At 39.0% G+C, this 21889-nt stretch overlaps 1 protein-coding gene across 1 annotated transcript; it reads right to left on the bottom strand.

The window, feature by feature from the left end:
• Window positions 1–5422: 5422 nt before the first annotated feature.
• LOC139712587 (DNA replication licensing factor mcm4-A-like) lies at window positions 5423–20862 on the bottom strand. The gene is made up of 18 exons (XM_071624396.1): window positions 20800–20862; window positions 17704–17910; window positions 16891–17064; window positions 16630–16714; window positions 15837–15915; window positions 15402–15605; window positions 14552–14786; window positions 13813–14055; window positions 13041–13272; window positions 12229–12323; window positions 11124–11226; window positions 10269–10445; window positions 9402–9495; window positions 8658–8812; window positions 7985–8102; window positions 6776–7017; window positions 6111–6321; window positions 5423–5706 (listed from the first exon to the last, which is right to left on the bottom strand). Exons 2-18 carry the CDS (start codon window positions 17903–17905, stop codon window positions 5614–5616), a joined length of 2742 nt encoding a protein of 913 aa, XP_071480497.1. The 5' UTR covers window positions 17906–17910; window positions 20800–20862; the 3' UTR covers window positions 5423–5613.
• Between the last annotated feature and the right edge of the window lie 1027 nt (window positions 20863–21889).

Below are 21889 nucleotides of genomic sequence, written 5' to 3'. Positions count from 1 at the left end.
TATATATCTACCCATTTCTTATTAAGTAAACTTTTCATTTTGTGAATATTGATTGTTTCGTCTTTATGTACGCACAATCTTATAATCCGATAGCGCCCTATGTGGTTCTCAGCCGACGCACTGTGTCCTTTTGCCAGTATACCTTGCCTGAGCGTTTCACTGATTTTCTGCATTCTCCAAATGCATGCATCTATGTTTTGGGACACTTCCCGTATAGGGAACATTGGCTTTCCGTCAGAGTTCATTCGTTCAAAATATTATTATTATTGTCATAATTCTTACAGAATCATGTTATTTTTGGCAATCAGATCATCAGTGCAAACATAGAACACGAGGCCTGCCAATTACTATAACATGGTACGTCATTTTGTAAATCCAGAGAAGATTATTACGCTAATTCTTTGCAGCGTCATGTTATTTTTGGCACTCACACCAGACGAAGTATAAACCTCAAAGGTCTGCCCATATCTATCTTGTGATATTAAGGAGTGGCGCTTCCGCATAATCAATTGTATGCACATTTAGACATCTTATTCATAACTAACTGCTCTATGTTCGTTGCTGTTGTGTTTCTATTATGTTTACTGCCTCACGGTCATCACTTTTTATTTTCAAAAGGAATAAATGCCACGTTTTTCCCCTTGTAGACGGTACTAACTGATGGATTAATAGCATATTATACCTGGATGAAAAGAAAACCTATTCCAGTATTGGAAAGTAAAACTGCGTTTTTATTAATTCGTGCAAAATTGACTGCAGAAGCAAACTTCCATAATAATGAAACTAGATATGCATTCCAGGAAGTCGCATAGATTTAATAGTGTTTGACATATATTCGCTCGAGTGGACAGATACCTCATTGACAAGTCATTGATACAAAATGTAAACTCGTTAATTTCGATGTAGTTCCCATTATCTTTTGTCGCTAACAACAAACACAATTATGATAATCTCTGATGTGTATGCTCTCCAATAGCATAGACGCAACCAAGCATGACTGTGTATCCGTGTCTGTTCCTGAATATATGCATTTAGCCTATTTTCTTCTATTCTCTATCTTATTTTGTTAACGTATGATCCATTTATTTCTTTCATCTATCATTCTATGTATCTATCTACGTATATATTCATCTCTTTGTCTTATCATCTATCTACAATGGATGCATCTCTCTATCCATCTATTCATCTACAGTATCTGTGTATCTATTCATCTATCTATCTATCTATCTATCTATCTATCTATCTATCTATCTATCTATCTATCTATCTATCTATCTATCTATTTTTAACATAATATATGGCACAGGGTGTATAATTGTGAGTGTGTGCTGTGCAAGCAGAGGTACGTGTGTATGATAACGAGAGGGACATACAAGCACAGGTGCGCGGTAACGGTGTATGTGCCCCCCCCCCCCCAAAAAAAAAAAAAAAAAAAAAAAACAACAACAACAACAACATTAACTCCCAAGAGGTTTACTTTGCACTCTGAAAGCAGTGTCAAGGATTTTATCTACACTTAACCATTACACACCAACGCAAATACCTCCGTACAATTAACACACACATACATTCTCTCTCTCTCTCACACACACACACACACACACACACACACATGCTCATATATTATTATATATATATATATATATATATATATATATATATATACACACACATACACATACACACAAAATAATACTGCCACCAATTTGTGTGACTAGGTATAATAGGGGCAAAACGGAAGTTCAGTTTACTAAGCAGGGATTCCATGTTTCACATCATTGCAAAGTACACATCCACAGAAAGCACATCCTCTTTCTGTACAAGTGAATGGCTGTCTTTATTGAAAAGACAATCAAAACAATGAATAGCCTCAAACCCAGTGAAGTTTAGTTATTATCTTACTCACACCTTTTCCCCAGATCTGAGCCGTATTATGCTGCAGTTATTTTTAAAGCAAAAAGCGAACCATATCTGATGTTGAATATTCATCGTTCTGCACAAGGAGCATACTGGACCTAAAGCCCTGTGTTAATCTCATGCCATGTTGGACCAGATACAGAATGTGCCATATTTGAAACTAGATATATCGCTACGGCGACTGATATGCCTCCACCATAATGCATGGTTCTCCTAATAGGTCTATAGTACAATGTCTTGACAATGTGTGATGACAGTTTCACACAATTGGCAAAATATTAAAATGACAGGTTTGCCACAAATGTGCTGGATGTTCACTTTCCTAGAACTAGGTTCAATTGGATGAGTGATTAAAATGTCAGAGTGCAGGTATTTGGAGAACTGATGATTTTTACTTGACTTTTGACCCTTTTATAAGTTTATGCATTGAGTAATTTTCAAGGTATTGAGAAAAAGTATAATTTCAGTATCAAATGGGAAAATAGCATTATCTAAACCTGGCCTTTGACCTTTGACCTCACAGTTCCAAAGAGAATCACTGTTAGGTTGAACATGCATAAATATGTAAGTTTCATGATGATACCTTGAGTTACTTTTGAGATATTGAGGAAAAAGTGCAATTCAACACTTTCACTTGACCTTTGACTTTTGACCTTTGACCTTTTGGCAAGAAACTTCCCACAGAATATATATCGGGTAATACATGCATACATCAAGTTTTTAAAAAAAAAAACCTTCAGGCATTGCATAAATATAAGGAAAGTAGTGATATTTTGAGGAGTTGACCTTGACCTTTGACCCCCTGACCTTTGAACCATGACCCCCAACTTCCCTAGATAATCATTGCCCATTGGAACAAGCATATATACTAAGTTCCATGAAGATACCTTGAACCATTTGCGAGATATGGAGAAAAACATGAATTTTCAACCTTTTTTTTCACAAAATAACCTGTGACCTTTGACCTTTAACCCCGTGACCCTAAAATCCAAATGAAGTATAATCCCCCCAGGATATACCCTCATACCAAGTTTGATGTAAAACCACCACACGGTTCTTGAGATATCGACAAAAACAAAACGGGATGGACGTACGGACGGACGGACGGACGACCCGAAAACATAATGCCTCTGGCCACTTCATAGGCGGAGGCATAAAAACAGCAGTGCAACCATTCATGACAACTTTGGGAATGCTAACATCGCTAAATGAATGAATGCCAGTAATTCATACACATAAATAAAGACAATTTTTCTCCCTTTTGTAAAGATACATATCTTGCTCATGTTTGAGAACTGTTGGTTTGAATGCTCTTATGTGGAAAAATGGCTGGCCTCCTTAGGTGTTTGGGGATGTCTGCTCAGTGGCCTATTTCATAAAGCTGTTCGTAAAGTTACGAACAACTTACGAGCGACTGGTGATCAGTTCTTGTGCTGAATTATTGAAATTCTGATAAGTATAGTAGCACTTCAGAACTGATCACCAGTTGCTCGTAAGTTGTTCGTAACTTTACGAACAACTTTATGAAACAGGGCCCTGGTCTGCTTTGGGTTACAGCTATCTGACGGTGATCCTTGATAGTAGACATGCCACACACCACGTATCTAAATATGGAATAATCTGCTACTGATCAAACCGTTCCGTACTGAATTCTGAAATGCCCATAGACTTAATACAGAGGCCACCAGGTTCCCATACGGAATGAGTAAATATCTGTTTTGCCTTGCTTGAGTGCTCTTGCCTTTCTTGACCAAAGATCAACAGGGTAGCATATTTTACAGATTTCACTTTGAAAGAACTCCAATAACCAAGACACAGTTTTACTGATGTGACACACCTTATAAACAGCAAAACTTTCTACATTTCTATTTACAAATCATTTATATAATTATCTTGGTGTTATGGCTGTTAGAGTGTTCCATAATCAAGAAAAAATACATACCATATGATGAAAACAAATATCTTACAAGTCTTAATTCAATAATTGTCAGGACCTCGTCCCACTACAGTAATTTCAATTTTCTTACCCACTTCAAAATTTTTCCTATTTGACATGGAAATAAATTCAGAAAAAATAACAAGCTTCTCATGTATGTTCCAATCCTGAGTGCTCCATATTTAGGGATTTCCATTAATGGCAAATTGCTCAACCATCATTACAGTCATATTACTGTAAACATGTACATTAGTGACAAATTAGTAGTTTTTCCACATGCACAGGACCAAATAGTAAATACAATCATTACTAACTTGACACCAACACACTGGCTTGAATTAAAGAATTTATGTTGAATACGATGAAATAAAATCTTTACATGCCCATGCACATAACTTCATATTAACTATAATATCAATATCTCTGGTATTCAGGTCTTGCTTTAACATGGATGCTTTCAACAAAAAACAAGTATTATTGCCAAAAAACGATACATTCTATTTGTATGTTTAGGCTTTACTATCTGCCACTGTTTTTGGTCAGAATGGCACCATGGACATTACTGGTGTGAAAGCTGGTTTGATCTTGTTTAAAGGGATGGTACAGTATTGGTGGAGATGAGAATTGGGCATTTTACTTTTTGCGAGATACCAAGAAAACATAGTACAGAGTTTACCATTTTAAGATTAATTCAAAGTTTATTTGATGAAAATCGGGTTTGGACTGACTGAAACATCCAAAAACAAAGTAAAACAAAGCGATCGTAATAAAGTGTGGGTCCCACATTTATTAGAATCGCTCTTTCTTGGATATCTCAGCCATTTCAAAACCAATTTTCATCAAATAAACATTGAATTCCTCATAGAATTACATATTCTTTCACATTTCATAAGAGGTTTCTCATTATCTCACAAAAAAAAATGTTAGAAACCTGAAATTACGTCTCAACCAAAACTATACGATCCCTTTAAATGTATACTCTGGACAGATTTGCAAATGTGCAATCATTCCCTTGAACTCAACCAGAAACATGGCAAAATCAGCAAGAACAGTGCCGAGACTTTTAGCATCATATACTAATGAATATCAATGAGCACCAAAACCAACATCACAGGATTTGAGCATCCTGCCAATACCTGACAGATGCTTTAACCCCCCGTACAAGACAAAAAACGAAAAGACTTGATAGTAATTCCATCACCTGTAAATCGTGAAGGTCACTAACACAGCATATAGTCTGTGGAGTTACTGCTTTCTGGTTCTTAACCCACATAAAGATGTGCCTCTTTGTTACTAAACTTGCTCAATTTGATCTCCTGGACTGTCAAGACAAATTTTTCACTAGTGAACAAACTAGTCATCTGGACATTTCAGAGATGTTCCGACAACAGACGAATTACCATCACCTCACATCTGTGGTAGCCCGCTCTGTCAGCCAGAACTGAAGTGTTGACTAGGACGAGTAATGAACCCATTCTTTACATACAATTGTATTTGCTGCCAATAAATGCAGATTGAACAAGTATTCTTCCTTATCAACCACCTGAATTAAATAAAATCTACATGCACATAAACAACTTCAGTGTCGTATGCAAATACCACTATCTGCTACATATCAACAACAAAAGGTGCCCCTACCCTCAAAACCTGAGAACTTGTAGGAATAGAGTATTTGTACATTTGCCATGGATGTTTGTGAAGCACAAAGCAGTTTTAATAGTCAAAACAGTACAGTCCAAGAAGTCCCGGTCATTGGTGTTCTAAATGATGCGGATGGTCTTGTTGGTCTTGATACAGAAGTCTTGGTCCTGGAGGATCCTCAGAGCTCCATCAAACATGTCTCTCGTGATGGGCTAAGGGTGAAGAATGGGAGAACAGTGAGCAACAGTGCCGTATGTAAAGAGAGTCTGGCCAACTCGGTTTTCCATTTACTGGATACAGGTCAAAGGTCATGGCAAGCTCAATGTAACACAATGGGATGATTTATTTATTTATTTTTTAAAACATTGTTTGTGTTTTTCTTTCCAAAAACAATCCTACTAAAATCAACATCAAAACTGAACATCAAAATACAAACTAATATGAACAACATATCAGGTTTTGGTCTACATCACAATGAGCACAAAATGCCTAAACCAAAGTACATAAATACATTCATTGATGTGTTTCATAATTAAACTTAAAATACCAACAAAATGGAGAAGTGTTTGGTAGCCATCCCAGAGCATAAAGGAAGTTACACTCAAGAGATACTCACCAGATCAGATGACTGCCGGAACTCCTCGTACAGCTGGTGGTACTTGAGCATGATCACCTTGCCCTTAGCTTCAATGTGCTTCTTGAGGGCCGACGCGCAGTCCTGCTGCTGCTTGCGAGCCGTGTTGCTAACTCCCGTGGCCAGAATGTCGATGTTGATGGTTCCGTCTTTCGGGTCGAAGGCGGCCTGCTTGAGAGCCTCATAGTGAAGCCTGGAAAGAGTTTGGGGAATGAAACAAACAAATATATCAATGTTGCAAATCATTTAACAATATTGACCATAGTGTTTGGTTTAGCAAAGAATTATTGAGCAGAAGAGGGAACTAATTCTTCATGCTATGCAATTCAAGAACTGAACACCTGAAGTATATTTGGATAGCATCATGCCATGTGAGCCAATGATGTTTAAACTAACATGGCACTAACTCATTATTTGAGTTTCTTCACTTGTGCCAAAAGACATCAGACCCCATGTCTTAACGTGCAATCTTCTGCATATTGCAACTTGTAGTGTCACAAATCAGAGCCACCAATCTCAAAGTTATTAGAAAATACATCTTCTAAGCCAACTTAAAATGAACTGAAATCTTTAATGGCATTTATCTGTATGACTGTGTTTAACCCAAGGCACATTTACGGAATCAACCTGCTGAGGCTTTTTCTCACCTTTTTGCCTCATGAACATCCTCCTTTTCCACCTCCTTGGAAAACCTCATCCGGGCGTGGGCCTCTGCCAGGCGAATCAACGACTCCAGCTGCCGTGGGTAGGCCGATACCATGCCCTTGGCACTGCCTATCTTGCGCATTTCAACGTAAGCCTGGATCAGCAGCTGGCTGGCCTCATCACTCAGGCTGGGGTGGATGTAGCTGCGCGCATAGGAAATGTAGTCCCTCAGTAGATCCATATCCTTTATAGGGTAAAATTCAAATGACAGAAAATGTATTTTATCCTTTTGATTCCTTATATTCTGTTCACATATCTTACATGTTATTGGGAAATGTGTGACTATTGCAAAATATTATCTATGAAGGCACTGTCTAATCCCAGTTAAGAGGGAGACAGACATGTTCATTACCCATATCGGGCCAACGCACTTGTGTAAACAAACACTGCAGTGGCCCAGCACCATTTGCACACACACGCCGACAGGCAGACCACTCTCCAAACAATCGCTCTTCATTTATATAAGCAAGCAATGAACATACCATAGAAAAGTTATGTCATTTGAAAGAGGATAGAATTCCCTTTAAAATAGTATATGATATGCTGCCATTCAATTCACAGTGCAGTCACACTACTCAGCAGAAGCGAATGACGTCGTTCATATGTCGTTTCATTCACTACGGGATATTCCATATGTGGCCTCTGGGGCGTTCGGATGAACTACAGAATATCCCGTAGGTAGCCCAATATTGGTTAACAACTAAAGAGACACAAACTGCTGGATTTGGGCATGCATTTGCAGTGTTAATGACCACTGAAGACTGGCATCTCCTATACATAAGAGTATCACTTATCAATGCCACAAACTCCCTTATGCTATTTAGCTGATAAAAAAAAAAGCAATAAAGAACATCACTTACCCGTACAGTACTTACTTCTTTAGATAATTACCTTGAAGTAATGCAATCTTATATAGCCAGTCCTATATAAATTAGATAGTCTATTACAGCACACTGCAAGTCACAGCTAGATAGTATTCAGATCACCCTTTGATAGTACTTTGCAAAACAGCAAAGTTTGTTTTCAGGTCTTGCAGTTCCACTCATTCATTAATCCCTTTGGGGTACATAAGTTCTTTGTTACATCTCTTGCTCCATTATGGAAGCTTGTTAAAGAGCATGTTATGAATTCCATCGGCTGTATCAACCTACCATGTGCTCCTCCTCCGTCTCTTCCCTGCCCTGGTGGTACAGGGAGACGAGGTGGTTGGCAAGGCGACGGTCAAAGATCTCATCCTGCGGATCCAGCATCAGGAAGATCAGGTCAAACCTGAAGAAGGAAAGATGATAACAAGTTTAAAACTATTACTACCACTGGTCATCTGTTTGAATGCAGGGTTATTAGCATTTGACAACAGTCACATCAAGAAGGAAGAAGATTAATCTCATTTTAAAATCTTCACCTTCCTTCGGTAATGTAAAGAGCTTCTTTGGAGCATAGTCACAGAACAACTGAGGGGCTCTTAATCTCTGATGTAACTATAAACTAAACAGGTGATGAAATCAAAGGATCAAACTTTGTAGTGGAATCAGTCAATGTATCTTTGTTGCTTGACCAGTGAGATGCCATATGTGTGACACACTGCTTGACCTAAGGCTGACCAAGATGCTAATGAAGATATACTGGGAAGGAATGCTTTCAAAAGCTTGGAGCCTAGAAATGGTTTCATCCCCTACATCTTATTATCGTCTCTAAAAACGGAATTGACAGTAAAAGAAATGTTCGTATGACTCTCTCTCTCATGAACACTTGACCTCAATCTCTCTTCCTTCACCCTTACAGGTGACATAGCAGGCTACTGATGACATATAAGCCAAGAGATACCTTGAGAGGAGTGTGTGTGGGAGCTGGATGTTGTCGATGATGGTCTTCTTGGGGTTCCACTGGGAGTCCACTGGGTTGGCAGCAGCCAGGATGGAGGTTCGGGCATTCAGGGAGCAGATAATTCCAGCCTTAGCAATGGACAGGGTTTGTTGCTCCTGTAAGAGATAAATTGAAAAAAAGAATTGAAGTTATCGTCTGATCTCCACAATGTAATAGGATTTGCTGTCATATCTTTATAACTTCATCCATTTTCTTTCATTATTTATTTATCTATTTACTTACTTATTCATTCATTCATTCATTCATTCATTTATCTATCTATTTATTTATTTACTTATTTTATTGTTTCTATTTTTTTTTTTTTGGGGGGGGGGGCGTGAGGAGAGGCTGTTTTTTTTTTTTTTAAAGTTGGGGTGGCTGCATCCCCCTCCCCCAAGTTCTGTATCCCCTGTTAATATCTGGTACTGTGACTGGCAACTTATGACTTGTTCGTATACAATATGTAACAGATAGTCCTTTGAAATACTCCAAATATCACTAGCTAAGATACAAAGAGAAGCACAAGTATTAAAGCTACAGAATCAATGCTAAAACCAGACTTTTTCATGACTACTGTTCTTTCTTTTTTAATCATACCATCAAAAGCTCATGTTACAGTTCTTTTCCTGAAAAAAAAATCATATAGTGGAGAGCATAAATGTTGCAAAGAGAGAAGTTCATGTTGCCACAGCAACAGCTACTCACCATGACTTCATGGAGAACAGATCGTGTGCTGTCGTTCATCTTGTCAAACTCATCAATGCAACAGATACCATTGTCACTCAGAACCAGGGCACCACTGCAGAAAGAGAGAAAAAATGACTCTCTACTTTTATTTTTTCCCCCTTCTAAAGCATCAGATGACATTAGATGATACTCAAAGATGGATTAATACAAAATTAATGTTTTGAAAGAGCCATATCATGATATGACATTTCAACTTTGAGTTGGACCTGTTAGTTCTTTGATATCTTTGTCACTCAACAATAAATTGCTGTTCTAATGTAACAGGAATATCACCAAATAGGAGCACTAAAATTCACTCATGTTATATTGCCCTTACATGTATCTAACTGAAACTTGATATAGTGTAAAACCAGTAACATTTGCAGCATGAAACTTTCATGATTGCCAACCATGATGGTGTGTAGCATTGCAATGGCATTCAATGCATTGTGTAGACAAAAACTTGAATGCACATTTTACTTTTGCAAATCCGTTTTCGTGGCATGAAACTTTTGCCATTGCCAACCATGATGGTTTACAGCACTGCCACAGTATTCAATGCATTGTGTAGACAAAAACTTTCTAGTTCTGCTTATTTTACTTTTGTGAATCTTGGCTCCTCACAAAATTTGCATGAGTTTCAAGCATTTTCTCGTTTTATAGGAATGCACTATGAAATAAAATATGGAAAGATAAATTACTCAAAATTATGTCGCCGACACTCTTCCAGAAGAATGAGAAGGAAAGTGTGAGCATAAAAGGTTGAGGAGGAAGAAAACTTGTGTGTTGCACACACACACACACACACACACACACATAGGGAAAGAATTTGAAGTAGCTACATACGTTTGCAGCACCAGCTGTCTCGTCTCCGGATCCTTGGTGACGTACGCCGTCAGACCAACAGCACTGGAACCCTTACCAGATGTATACTGCCCTCTTGGGACGAGATGGTGCACATACTGAAGCAGCTGAGACTTACTGGTACCAGGGTCTCCACAAAGCAGAATGTTGACCTCCGACCTGGGAATGGTGGAAAGAAAAATCTATGTTTTGTAGCTTGAAATCTATGAATAGCCCTTCTCATCATCAACAATGTATCATCGGCAAGTCTCATTTCTTTATTTTCTATATTTTGTGTACAGTAAGCTGTCTGAAGGGGATGCAGACTAAGTTTTATTTGGACTATTCTAAAATCAAATTGAGATTTCCTCACAATACAACAATCAATACGTTTTATCATGACACAACATTCTTTGATGTGAAGATTGTCGATACTGACATGACTGAGCTGCAAACATTGAAAAATAAAAAGAAAGAATATCAACTTTCTTTTTACATATTCATGACAAAATATATAGAAATTTTGATTTTTCACAATTCCTGCACATCTTGATATTGTTATACTGTAAAACGAGGACTATACGTGTGTATTTTTATTTCGCGAATTTCACGAGTGCCAGACATTCGCAAAATTAAAATGCACGCAAAAGTTCTTGCCTACACAATATGCATTGGATGCCAGTGGCAATTCACGAAATTTTCATGCCGCGAATATATCGTGTTTTACAGTATTTGATTCTCTTGTTGAAACGGCATGTCAAATATTGCATGATATCACAAAATGCATTGACTTCTCAAGCTGATGAGCTAAAAATCCATTAAAAATATTCAAATTCTAACGTCCCTGTCATATCTTACCTGAAATTGCTCCTCCCTGCATGAGAGAAGTCCTTCTTGGATGAGCCAAAGAGCTGGCAGAGTATGCCTTTCTTGATGTCTTCATTCTCATAGATGCTGGGAGCTGCAAAGGGACGAATACGTCATGTTAATGAACAATAATATTTAGTGCTTTCCTAGTTCTTTGCTTTTATTCCATGCTCACATGCAAAGTACATGTCTATTTGTCTATACTGTAAAAGTGGTTTCTTTCACGTACAGATACTTTCGCGGTTTCCATCAGTGCCGACTTTTTCGCGTGTGTTTAAATTCGTGGTCGGCAAAGTCTGTGAATTCACAGTCGGCAAAATCTGTTTTATTTTGCACATGAAAACCCAAACTATAATCCAATTATTCTTTTATCTATCAAATAGAAATTAAAATTAAATGCTGGCTTACCTGAAATCCCGTCTCTCGAGTATTTGATAAAATGCTTGTAAAACTATTGTTGCCTGATGACCTACATTGCGTGGTATCGCTGTGTGTGTGTTGACCATCAATACACTCAATGCACGGAATCTTTGTGTGTGCATGTGCGCAATAGCATTGTAACAAGCGGCGAGTTCAAAACATTTCCGTACGTGGTTAATTTCGCGCGACTTTTCAAAACATTTTTGCATGATCTTAAATTCGCGGTTCAACCTCAAAGCGCGAAAATAAAACCACCGCGAAAGAAACCACTTTTACAGTATACCATTTACTAGCAATTACTATAATACAGTCTAACCTGTCTGTAGCGGCCACCCAAGTGAGATAAAAAAAAAATGTGGCCATTATAAACAGGTGGCCCCTACAGACAGGGTCTTTAACATGGCTTTTTCTTTAGTGGCTGAATACAACAGGTGGCTGCTATAGACAGGTGGCCATCAAGGCAGGTTTGACCTGCACTTCCTTTTTGTGGTATGGGCTTTGACATTACTTAAATCTATAATGTTCTATTGTCTGTAATAATTCTGTATTTCTATTGTCCTTTTGCTCTATTGTCCTCATAATCAATGATCAAAGTGGGTTTCACTTTCGAGCATGACAGATTCAAAGGAAGAGACAAGCATCTCAAGGAATGATAAAGCGAGAGTTGTCGACTCACCTAGTGCCCTCGCCAGCCGGTTGTAGATGTCGGGAGTCTTCGAGAGTTGGATCAGTTCTTCCTTGCGCTCCTCAGTGAATGTGTGTCTCTCTTCCCTATGGAAAGGAACAGCCATTTGAGAATGGATTAATCAAACTGGAAATTCTGTCACTCCTCTGAACAGCAACAACCACCATCAAGTTGCATGTGTTGCTCACAGGAATGCCACAAATTATAAAGTTTCAGATGATCTACAGTTAGAAATTAACAACCCTTAAAAACCAAGTTTCTATTGGCTAAGATCTTACATATGAGAGCTTTACTTGTGGGAGCACCGTGGCATAGTGGATAAGACTCTTTACTTTCAATCTGAGGTCCAGACTTCAAATCGTGTGAAGTGCCAACTTCATTGGAAATATGTTGTTTGTTTGTTTTTGACTACTATGTCCCTTTAGACCCATAAATGGGTACCTGGCAACACTGGGGTAAATATCATGGCAAGGTCTTCTGGTATAGAAATGGCAACTATAAACAGGCTACACTTGAAAAAAAGAGCATATCATTTTAATCTTCAGTGAAATAATCTATTTGTATTTTTCTCAAAGCTACTATCCATTTGCTACGATCTAAATTATTCTACACTCTTGATCTCAAAACATTCCATAACAACTCATCACCCTGGCAAATCATGTCAGCCAGGTAAGTGTTTTGGTATACCCTATCAGTGTATTAGAAGAAATTCCAAGTGATGGAAGTCTAAATTTTGAGCCCTTCCGAGTACTATGTTCTGGCATTAGAGCATTTCAATCAAAGGAAAAGACAGCAATGCTCACCCATCATCAGCATTCGCGTGCAGTCGGTTGGCGTCGTTCTTGCAGAACTGGATAACGTCGATGTAGGTCTTGTAGACAGCCTTCACATTGCGCTGACGGGGATTGACCCTCAAAGGCGTGGCACGGTAGATGCCGGTGACGGCTACGCGGTCTCCAGGTGACACGTGGTCAACGAGATCATTGTGCGCATAGAGGACGACTGTGTGGGGAGTCTGACCAGCTGGCATGTCATCTGCAAGAGAATTTCACAAAATGAGCAGAAATATTCCTGATATATCTACACCCCTTGCAGTTCTCTTTCACGGACAGTTGGCAAAACAAGAAACCACACAAAGCCTTCACTTCATCCTCTCTGATGTTCATAAAAGATCATTAAACTGCGAGTGAATGAACTACCCTTTACAGACGAAACAGTAGCCCAGCTTTAGTGCTTCAAAATAGTTCTAAAATGTGAGTTAGGGATAAAAACAACCAATGTAAAAATGTTCATCAGTGTAATCGATGCTAAGTCTTGTTAAATACCATAATATACAAAATGTGAACAAAAGTAAATAAAATTGTTTCTACAATAAACCGTCTACAGTTATGGTTTACTGAGAAAAACAGTGATATCTCTTTATATTTTAGGCTTTACTGCAAAATGTTTATGTGGTGGGATGTTTTTTGTGATACGTCTGGCCTACATACATATGCATCAAATGTGATAACTCAAACATTTTTTAAATCACTGCTCCCACTGGTAAACAATACCTTTAAGAAGAATGCAACCAACCTGGGGATTCCTGTAGCTTGACCATTTGTTTGTCCGAGAACTGGGAGCGATTGTGGACCAGCGCCATGCTGTACTTGGTCTGGCAGTTCCGGCAGACGGCCGGCTCCGCGATCCTGCCACGGTCGATCTCCACGGACTGCGTGAAGGCGCAGACATGGCAGCGGAAGAAGGCTTCCCGCATCTCGGGGATGAGCTGCGAGGTGCGGATCACCATGCCACTGATGGTGATTAGCTGGTCAATGTCTGGAGGAAGGGGAAATTTAGTGGAGGAGGATACAAAGAAGTGACACCATTTCATCGTAACATGTCTTACTTGTATACATTCTGTACAGCTGTCATGGTCTAGTGTGTTGTACACTGATCTTTCAATACAAACATCTTGGCCAGAATTCACAAAGTAAGTTTAAATCTAGCTCAAAGGTATTACAAAATTTCATATAATCAATACCTTTGATACATTCCTGTAGCCTGAAGACATTCAAAGATAAAAGTTTTGACACCCACATGTGTAAGACATGTCTACTTCATACATGTTTTGATCCATGGACTAAGTTAAAACCATGGACATGACTGCAACATGTATGAGCTAGCTTTGCAAATCTGGCCTATGCATGTAATCTCTGCAATGTGTCCTGTATTGTTTGTATGATGTATTTGTGATTGTATAATATGTATGTACCTTTGATTGCATGAAGGGCACTGCTATCTAATGAATTACGGCAAAAGGGGCATATCTCACCTTCTGGGTTGAGGGAGCGCATGTTTTTGGTCTGCTCCGTGTTGAAGGTCCGGACCTGGATCTGATGCTCCAGGAGTGTGTCCGGATAGCGCTCGAAGAACATCTCATTGCCTGCCATATCAAAGATCTGAATAACCTCCTGTGGGTAGGAGACTAGCTGGTGGTAGAGGTCGGGGTCAAAGTCCTTCAGGTGCTTGCAGTTGACATTGAGGAAGGGAAGCTCAAGAGTTTGGATCTGTGAGAATATGGAGGATATGTGGCAAAACAAGAAAATTAAATAACATACAGAAGCACAGGCACATTTGCTTCCTTAATTTTACTTAATTCTGCGGCTTTGTCACAGCAAAATGCTGGAAGGAGAACCAATAATATTGCTCTGGTTGTCTTTTGTCTGTTGATCAGCATATTCATTGGCTCGCTTTCTTCAGATGCCTTGAAGCTTGCTGTTTCTGATCAGATTTTACACAATCCTCTCATGATCTGTCATGTCACATAATGGTCTTCCTGACGAACTTCGCTCTTCTGAGTGATTTTCGTAACTGTCATTACAGTTAAGCTTTGACAAAGTTTACCTAATGCTAACTAAAAATGACTTCGGAAAGTTGCATCCAAGTACATTGGCACATATAGGGCTGACAGCATAGACATTTGAAACTTTTAATATCTGTAGCAATGGGCGATGCGTATTTTGCACATATAGGCAATTGCACATCAAGTTAACAAGATACATTAATGTGGCAGATGCATTAAGACTGGTGGGCTGAGATGGTGAACTACAGCACATGAGAAAAAGTGTCATGACCTCCTATTGTTGAAGTTTATTGTTTTTCTAGACAACCAATTATCTCACCTCCTCCAACTTCTGCAGGTAGAGCGGCTCATGGGGATTGATACCCTCCGCAGGATCTGCCTCAGGGTCAATGAAGCGCTCGATGAAGCGGGTGAACTTCTCCTTGGTTTCTGTGACCACCACATTTGTGCCCCAGATGACCATCTGCTGACCACCTGGCTGGTCACTGGTCACTGCTCCAGTTGGCTCAGTGGCAGGTTCACCCTGAGGAAAGAAGAGAGATTAAAAATAGAATATTACAATGACAAAATAGATTCCATTTATATGCAAACTATTGCAAACTTAGGAAATAATCACAAATATTTATTGCTAGAATCACACTGAATAATGGTGAATACAGAATAATATCTCCTGCATCATTTGGTGGGTGTGCAAAGCAGGAAAGTCACTTGACAGCCATGTACAAGAATGCTTGAATTCATAGTAAATACTCACCGATTGGTCAGAACCCAGGTTGACTTGACGAATCTTTCGGTCACTGCGAATGTCACTGCGCGGTCGGATAGGAGTTCCTCTATGGCAGTACAGTCAAGAAAATATAGAACAGGCTTCTTGCACCTTGGAACTTATTATGCCACTAATATTTACATGGTTTCTGACGTCAAAGATACTCGCCAGTTTCCCCCGAGATGCAACTACACTGTATGATATGGTGCAAAATTACTCAGTCAACAATTTTTATACATATGTAACATTTCTATAAAAACATACAGAGCAAAAATAATAAAAATTCACCACCCATTACAAAACTGAGCCATCTCTGTGTTGCCCAATTCCAATCAAACATTATCACCAAAAGGCATGTGCCAGGTCACTACAGTCACTGAAAAATTTGGAAGTTAAAATCTATTACTCTCAACAAGAAATAAACCTGAAAATTTGTCTTTAATGTATGTTGTTTGACTATTAGCATATTTATTTTGTACTATACAAAGCATGAAATGTGTTAAAATGTAAATCCAGACAGAAAAAATATTTAGACAGTTAATTACCATTTTTGCTGGTATATTCAAATAAGAATTTTTCAAATAACTTCTGTATCAAGTTCTGGTTTGAAAAATGACACTGAATATCTCAATGTATCATTACAACATTACTGGAATTTCCATCATTTCTTTTTCATACTAATGCCATCTCAGCTCATCCCTTCTGTTTCAATGACTAGAGGTAGTATCTGGTTTTGTTCTTTAGATGCTACATTTATTAGGGCATGGTCTGACAAGGATACACGCTGCGGCCTGGTGTGCTGCCGAGACGCGAGGAGCTTGGGGTGCCATAGTTCAGGGGTGAGCTCATGTCGATTTCACTCAGTCCTGTCAACGAAATCAAAGAAGAATTCACATTCTGCATTTCACTTGTTCACTTATAAAGCTATCTCATGGAAAACTCTGTAATGTTATTTGTCTTTGTTTTCAAAAGAAATATGCTTGACTCTGCATGATGCTACGCAAAGTGAGGAAGAAATCAAAGAGTAGAAATTTTAACTCACCTGGTCTGGTGCCACCAGGGCTGGAGAATAGGGAGGTGTCGTGGACATTGGTCGGTTCCCCCGAGGCGGGCGAGGATGGCATAGGTGGAAGCTCACCTCCTGGGGAGGAGTCCAGGGGTCTGTCCGATGGGGCCTTGGGTGAGGTCGCTGCACTTCCTCTTGCACTGCGACGGGCTGGGAGAGAACAGAGAGACAGAAGAATGACAAGCCTTTCCTTGCAGTTCTACTTGTCTTTCACAGATGGTGACAGGTTCATCATTTAAAGCACAATTTATGGTGCAGGTTCAGGCAAAAGTACCAGTAGAGTCATTCACTGCCTACTACGGCACAAGTCCATTGACAAATCAAACCAAGGAGAGCCAGAAACTGAGACACTGAGACAGAATATGAAGGCCGGAGAGAAAATGGCAATTGATCCAGAGTGAAATAAGATTGCATATGCAAACCCGCCAATACTTCAATTTGAGAATGCCATTATACATCATGCACTGAAAAAAAAAAAGCTTAACCAGGCAATTCTGCTCAGTGTCTAAGTTTGCATAGCTGCTCTACATTTGTAGATGTATAGTGTTCTAGTTGCTAATGGAATGAATGCCACAAATGAATATGTTTGACTCAATGAGTGGATTCAGATGACAAAACTGGGAGATAAGTAGCAAAATGCCTTTCATAATCACAGTTAGAGCACAATTTGAGTATCTGTTTTGTCTCAAAGAAATGGAACTCTGTATAATTTCTACCAGTCTTGGTTATTCAGGAGAAAAGGAAGGCATGAGCTCTATAATACAAATGCAGATAATTCAAAGGACTCACGAGTGCCTGCTTTGCTGGAGGGTGTCTCGCTGGTCGAAGATCTTCCTCGTCGCAAAGGAGTAGTGGGGTTCTCTGGACTGTCTCCCTGGCTACTCCGGCCACGCTTGCTGGGGGTTCCCGCTCCATTCGGAGTCTCATCACCTCTGCCCCGTTTACTCCTCGTGCTACGAGGAGTGCTGACACGGCTATTTGGTGATGACATTTCCACTGGAAGAGGAAAAGGTGAATTCAACAAATTAATTTTCATGCTCACAGAATGAGAATGAGAATGACAATGATATTCCTATCCACCTAACTTGAATCGCAAGGCTTAGCTCTTTTAAGGTAAGGCTAAGGCGAACTTGAAAAGAAAGGAGGAGAACAAAAAGATAAGAATGAAAAGGAAAAGAAGAAAAGATGAAATATTTAAAATAGAATGGAAGAGAAATAAATCAAACTATAAAGTGCCAGGAGTGTCACTGTGTGACAGACGTGGCGCATTAAAAGACTCCATTGATCATTAAGTTAGGTTATTATTTAAAAGGAAAGATGAATAAGATGGAAATAAATAATCAAAAAGGTTGAAAAGGAAATTAAAGAAAATGATACCTAAGGCCAAAAAAAAAAATTGTTGCATTGGCGTAACATGAGATTTTCAAATAGGGTCGGTCGGGCGGATTTTTTTTTTTTTTTTTTTTTTTTTTTTTTTTTTGCTACCTGCATTTTACGTGTAAAACTCGTGCTCAGCTCAGTAAACAGTTACAACTGCTGCACCGAATGTGCTGTGTTCATCTATTCTACAAATCATTTATGAGGCCGATATTACTGGAATTATACCCCTTCACAGAATTTAAAGATGTTGAAATCCCTATCCTGAATGTTTTCACTTCATATTTTACTATTTTGACTTAGATAAGATAGATGCAAATTGACCCATATGTACGATCTTTTCATCGCACACGGCGATCTCCATCACAGTCCCACATATACAGATTCGTGTAAGTTCTCCACACAAGGAACCTATGGCAAAACTGTGCACAATACTGAATAAATCTTGTTAGAGTACGTGTCCGTGTTGGAAACAGATGACGTACTGATCAAGGAAGGCTTATGCGAGGCGCTAGATCTCTCCCTCGTACATCCGATATCCCCAGAGCCGTTTCCACTTCCGGGTTTGTGCGATCGCGATCGCAATCAACAAGATATTTGATATCGATAGCAAAAAAAAATAATAAAAAAAACATGGGGTCGGCGGAATTTTTAGGGTCGGGCGGGTTACGCCAATGCAACAATTTTTTTTTTTTGGCCTAAGAAGGAAACAGAAAAAAAAAATGATGATATAAAAGAAAGGTAGGAGGGAAAGACAAACAGAAAGAAACAAACAGAATGATTTGATAGGGAGAAAATAAGATAGAGATTAGAATAGAAAATTGTGAAAAGTTAGACACTTAACGTTACAGTTTGGAGGAAAAAAAGAAACAATTAATTGGTACTCAAATAGGACTTGAAAAAGGGAAAAGTAAGGAAAACTTGAAAATAAGAGGAAAAAGAAAGAATGAAAAAAAGAAAAAAAAGAAAGAGAAAGATAAAAGGAGGAGCACACACAGACACACATAGGCCTAACGTTACACATTATTATGATGCACTCATGACCAACAACCCTCAAATGCTGTTGGCATGGTAGACAGCCATTTATTGCTAACATAGCTTAGCCTTAGGAAAGGGAAAAAGGCAAGTTTAGCTTCAAATTTTAAATGACACCATACAATGATGCCGCTGTGATGGCTACATTCAGATTAGACAGAAAGATCCGTCTGTCCGGAGGACTCTTTAAAATTTTGCCATTAACGCTGTCCTCCGTAGACAGACGGAAGGTATCAGTACCCATTGCTGTGTGGATGTTCTTAACCACTGTCTCTATGGAAAATTGAGTGAGGTACCTCACCCTTCTCGATTGCGTCTAATTCACGGCCCTAGGTCGGCAAATTTAAGCTTGTATGGTGAAATTAGCTTTTTAAGAATACAATACACTTACCACATTAATGAATAATCCAACATTTTAGTGGAATTTTCAACGTAAAACACAGCCTGTCGCGTCGTCACGTTCAAACTGCAGAAACATACACTATGAATCTATTAGCCAATCACATGCGAGGTAGTTTCTACGTGTTTGTTTTACTAAAACACGTACCTCGCATGTGATTGGCTCACAGATTCAAAATGGCGACTTACTGCTCGCGAACGGCGATGTTGCGATATCGATAAAATTTCTGCGTTATAACCGAGTTTATGTGAGTATTTCGATTGCACAATGTGAGAAATTTATCCCAAATATTGCTGCATAATGTGTCATGTCATGTCAAACTTGTTTGAATGTAAAAAAGCTGTCTGAAATTTGGTTTATCGTAATGTTTGATCTGTGCGCGACTGCTCCACACAGGAGCCGCAATCATTGACTTCGGTCTATATTAAGGAGGGGATCCGTGAAGCCAGACGCAGTCTCCGCGGAACATTCCCCGACGGACAGATGCAGACCGATCTTTCGGTCAACATTCAGATCAGACAACCGACTGTTTCTGCATTCCTGTGATCGTGCGCGCTGAACGTATTCCTATTTGTACTGACTACAATGTAGAGTCTACTGACTGCTTTTAGTTTTGTGCAGAGCTGCAATTCAAGCCATGGCATAGGCATAACATGTCATTAGCCATCAACTTACCAGGTTACTATTATTAACTTCACTCCGCTTTTTCTGAATAAACTTTGGTTAGGAGTAGACGTATGGATATACACTATTGTACGCCCTACTCCACTCGTGGGTTTACTTGCTAAAGTAAAAGTTATCACGAGGTTAGACACATAAACTGACAAAAGAATTGATAATTATAGTCATACCAACGCATGTCCCTTTAAAGTTTAAATGCCCATCCAATGCATTCATGCTTCTCACAATGACATGCAGGCCGCTACTAGCTACGCTAGTGCCTCTACTGCCGGTCGGCACCGATCACTTACAATTATCATTACATCCATTCAGTGCCAAAACATTACGACCAAACAATAATTATTGATACCAGTGTACTCAGAAGATTTAAAACTGTCTGAAAATATACTTACGACAACTAAAAACTGAAGAAACAATGAGAAAAACTCCGGTGAAGAAGTCGCGCAACACTCCGCTGCGTTGTTGGATCCAACCAAACTTTCGCGGCGCTTGCGCTTGGATCGACCAGGCAGAGTACGAATCACGTGTCAAAATAACCCGCGAAATAGTTGTCAATTTGATAATCATCCTGATTTACATTTTGTAGTAAATTTAGAACTTTAATATTTGCCTGATATTATCATTTATATAACAATATTTATAAAATATGTCTTTATTAAAAAAATAATGGACAGAAATATTTTTATCCAGTTCAAAAGAAAGAAAGAAAATCAACTTATTCAGACAGTCTATAGAATTTCCGTAACTTTACGCGCGCTACTTAATAGTACACTACTGTACTTGTAAATTGACATACAAACTATTTATGCAGAACATAGGGCTGGTCGTAACAACAGCGCGGGGCGCTACAGCTGTTAACCACGGTGCGTGTTGGGGCGCTATAAATGGGTCGCTGACTCGCTGCCCAGTCTGCCTGGCTGGTCGCAGAAAGTAAGACAACCTCCTCGTCAGACTAGAGCAGAGATTCTAACCTGGGGTAGAAGTCAAGCAAGTAAAAGGAACGGTAAGTCGAACGATATGTCCTGTAACGTTAGTGCTCTCAGACTGGAAATACTAAGCACTGCACAAATGAAATATATAAATCACCGATGCAAATGTAGCCATTGTGAAATTATTGACTAAAATGCAGGGTAATTTAAATGGGGTTTAACTTTAGGCAGCTAGCCGAAGTATTTGACCGAGATAGCTAGCTGTATTAATCAGAATTTAAATTTTACTGTTGTTGCATCTCCTTAACTTAGAACTTTGAGGCTTGATAATGATAAATTTAAATTTACAAGTAGAATCTATGAATTGTTGACCCCTATCTATAGCACTACACTATATTTAAAGGGTGTGTACAGGTATAGGTATCTGGTTGAGGTGAGGATTTCTAGCTTTTAACGTTTTGCGAGATATTCAGAAACCACTCTATGACTTATGAGATGTCAAAGAGCATGCAATTCTAAGACTTAAGAGGTATCAAAAGTTTATTTGATGAAA

Source organism: Diadema antillarum, unplaced genomic scaffold, assembly GCF_040938485.1.
Source record: "Diadema antillarum isolate AM-2024a unplaced genomic scaffold, OU_Dant_1.0 seq00001823_RagTag, whole genome shotgun sequence".
Lineage (NCBI taxonomy): Eukaryota > Metazoa > Echinodermata > Echinoidea > Diadematoida > Diadematidae > Diadema > Diadema antillarum.
Note: the sequence above shows the minus strand (reverse complement) of the source record. Positions and strands in the feature narration are given on the sequence as shown.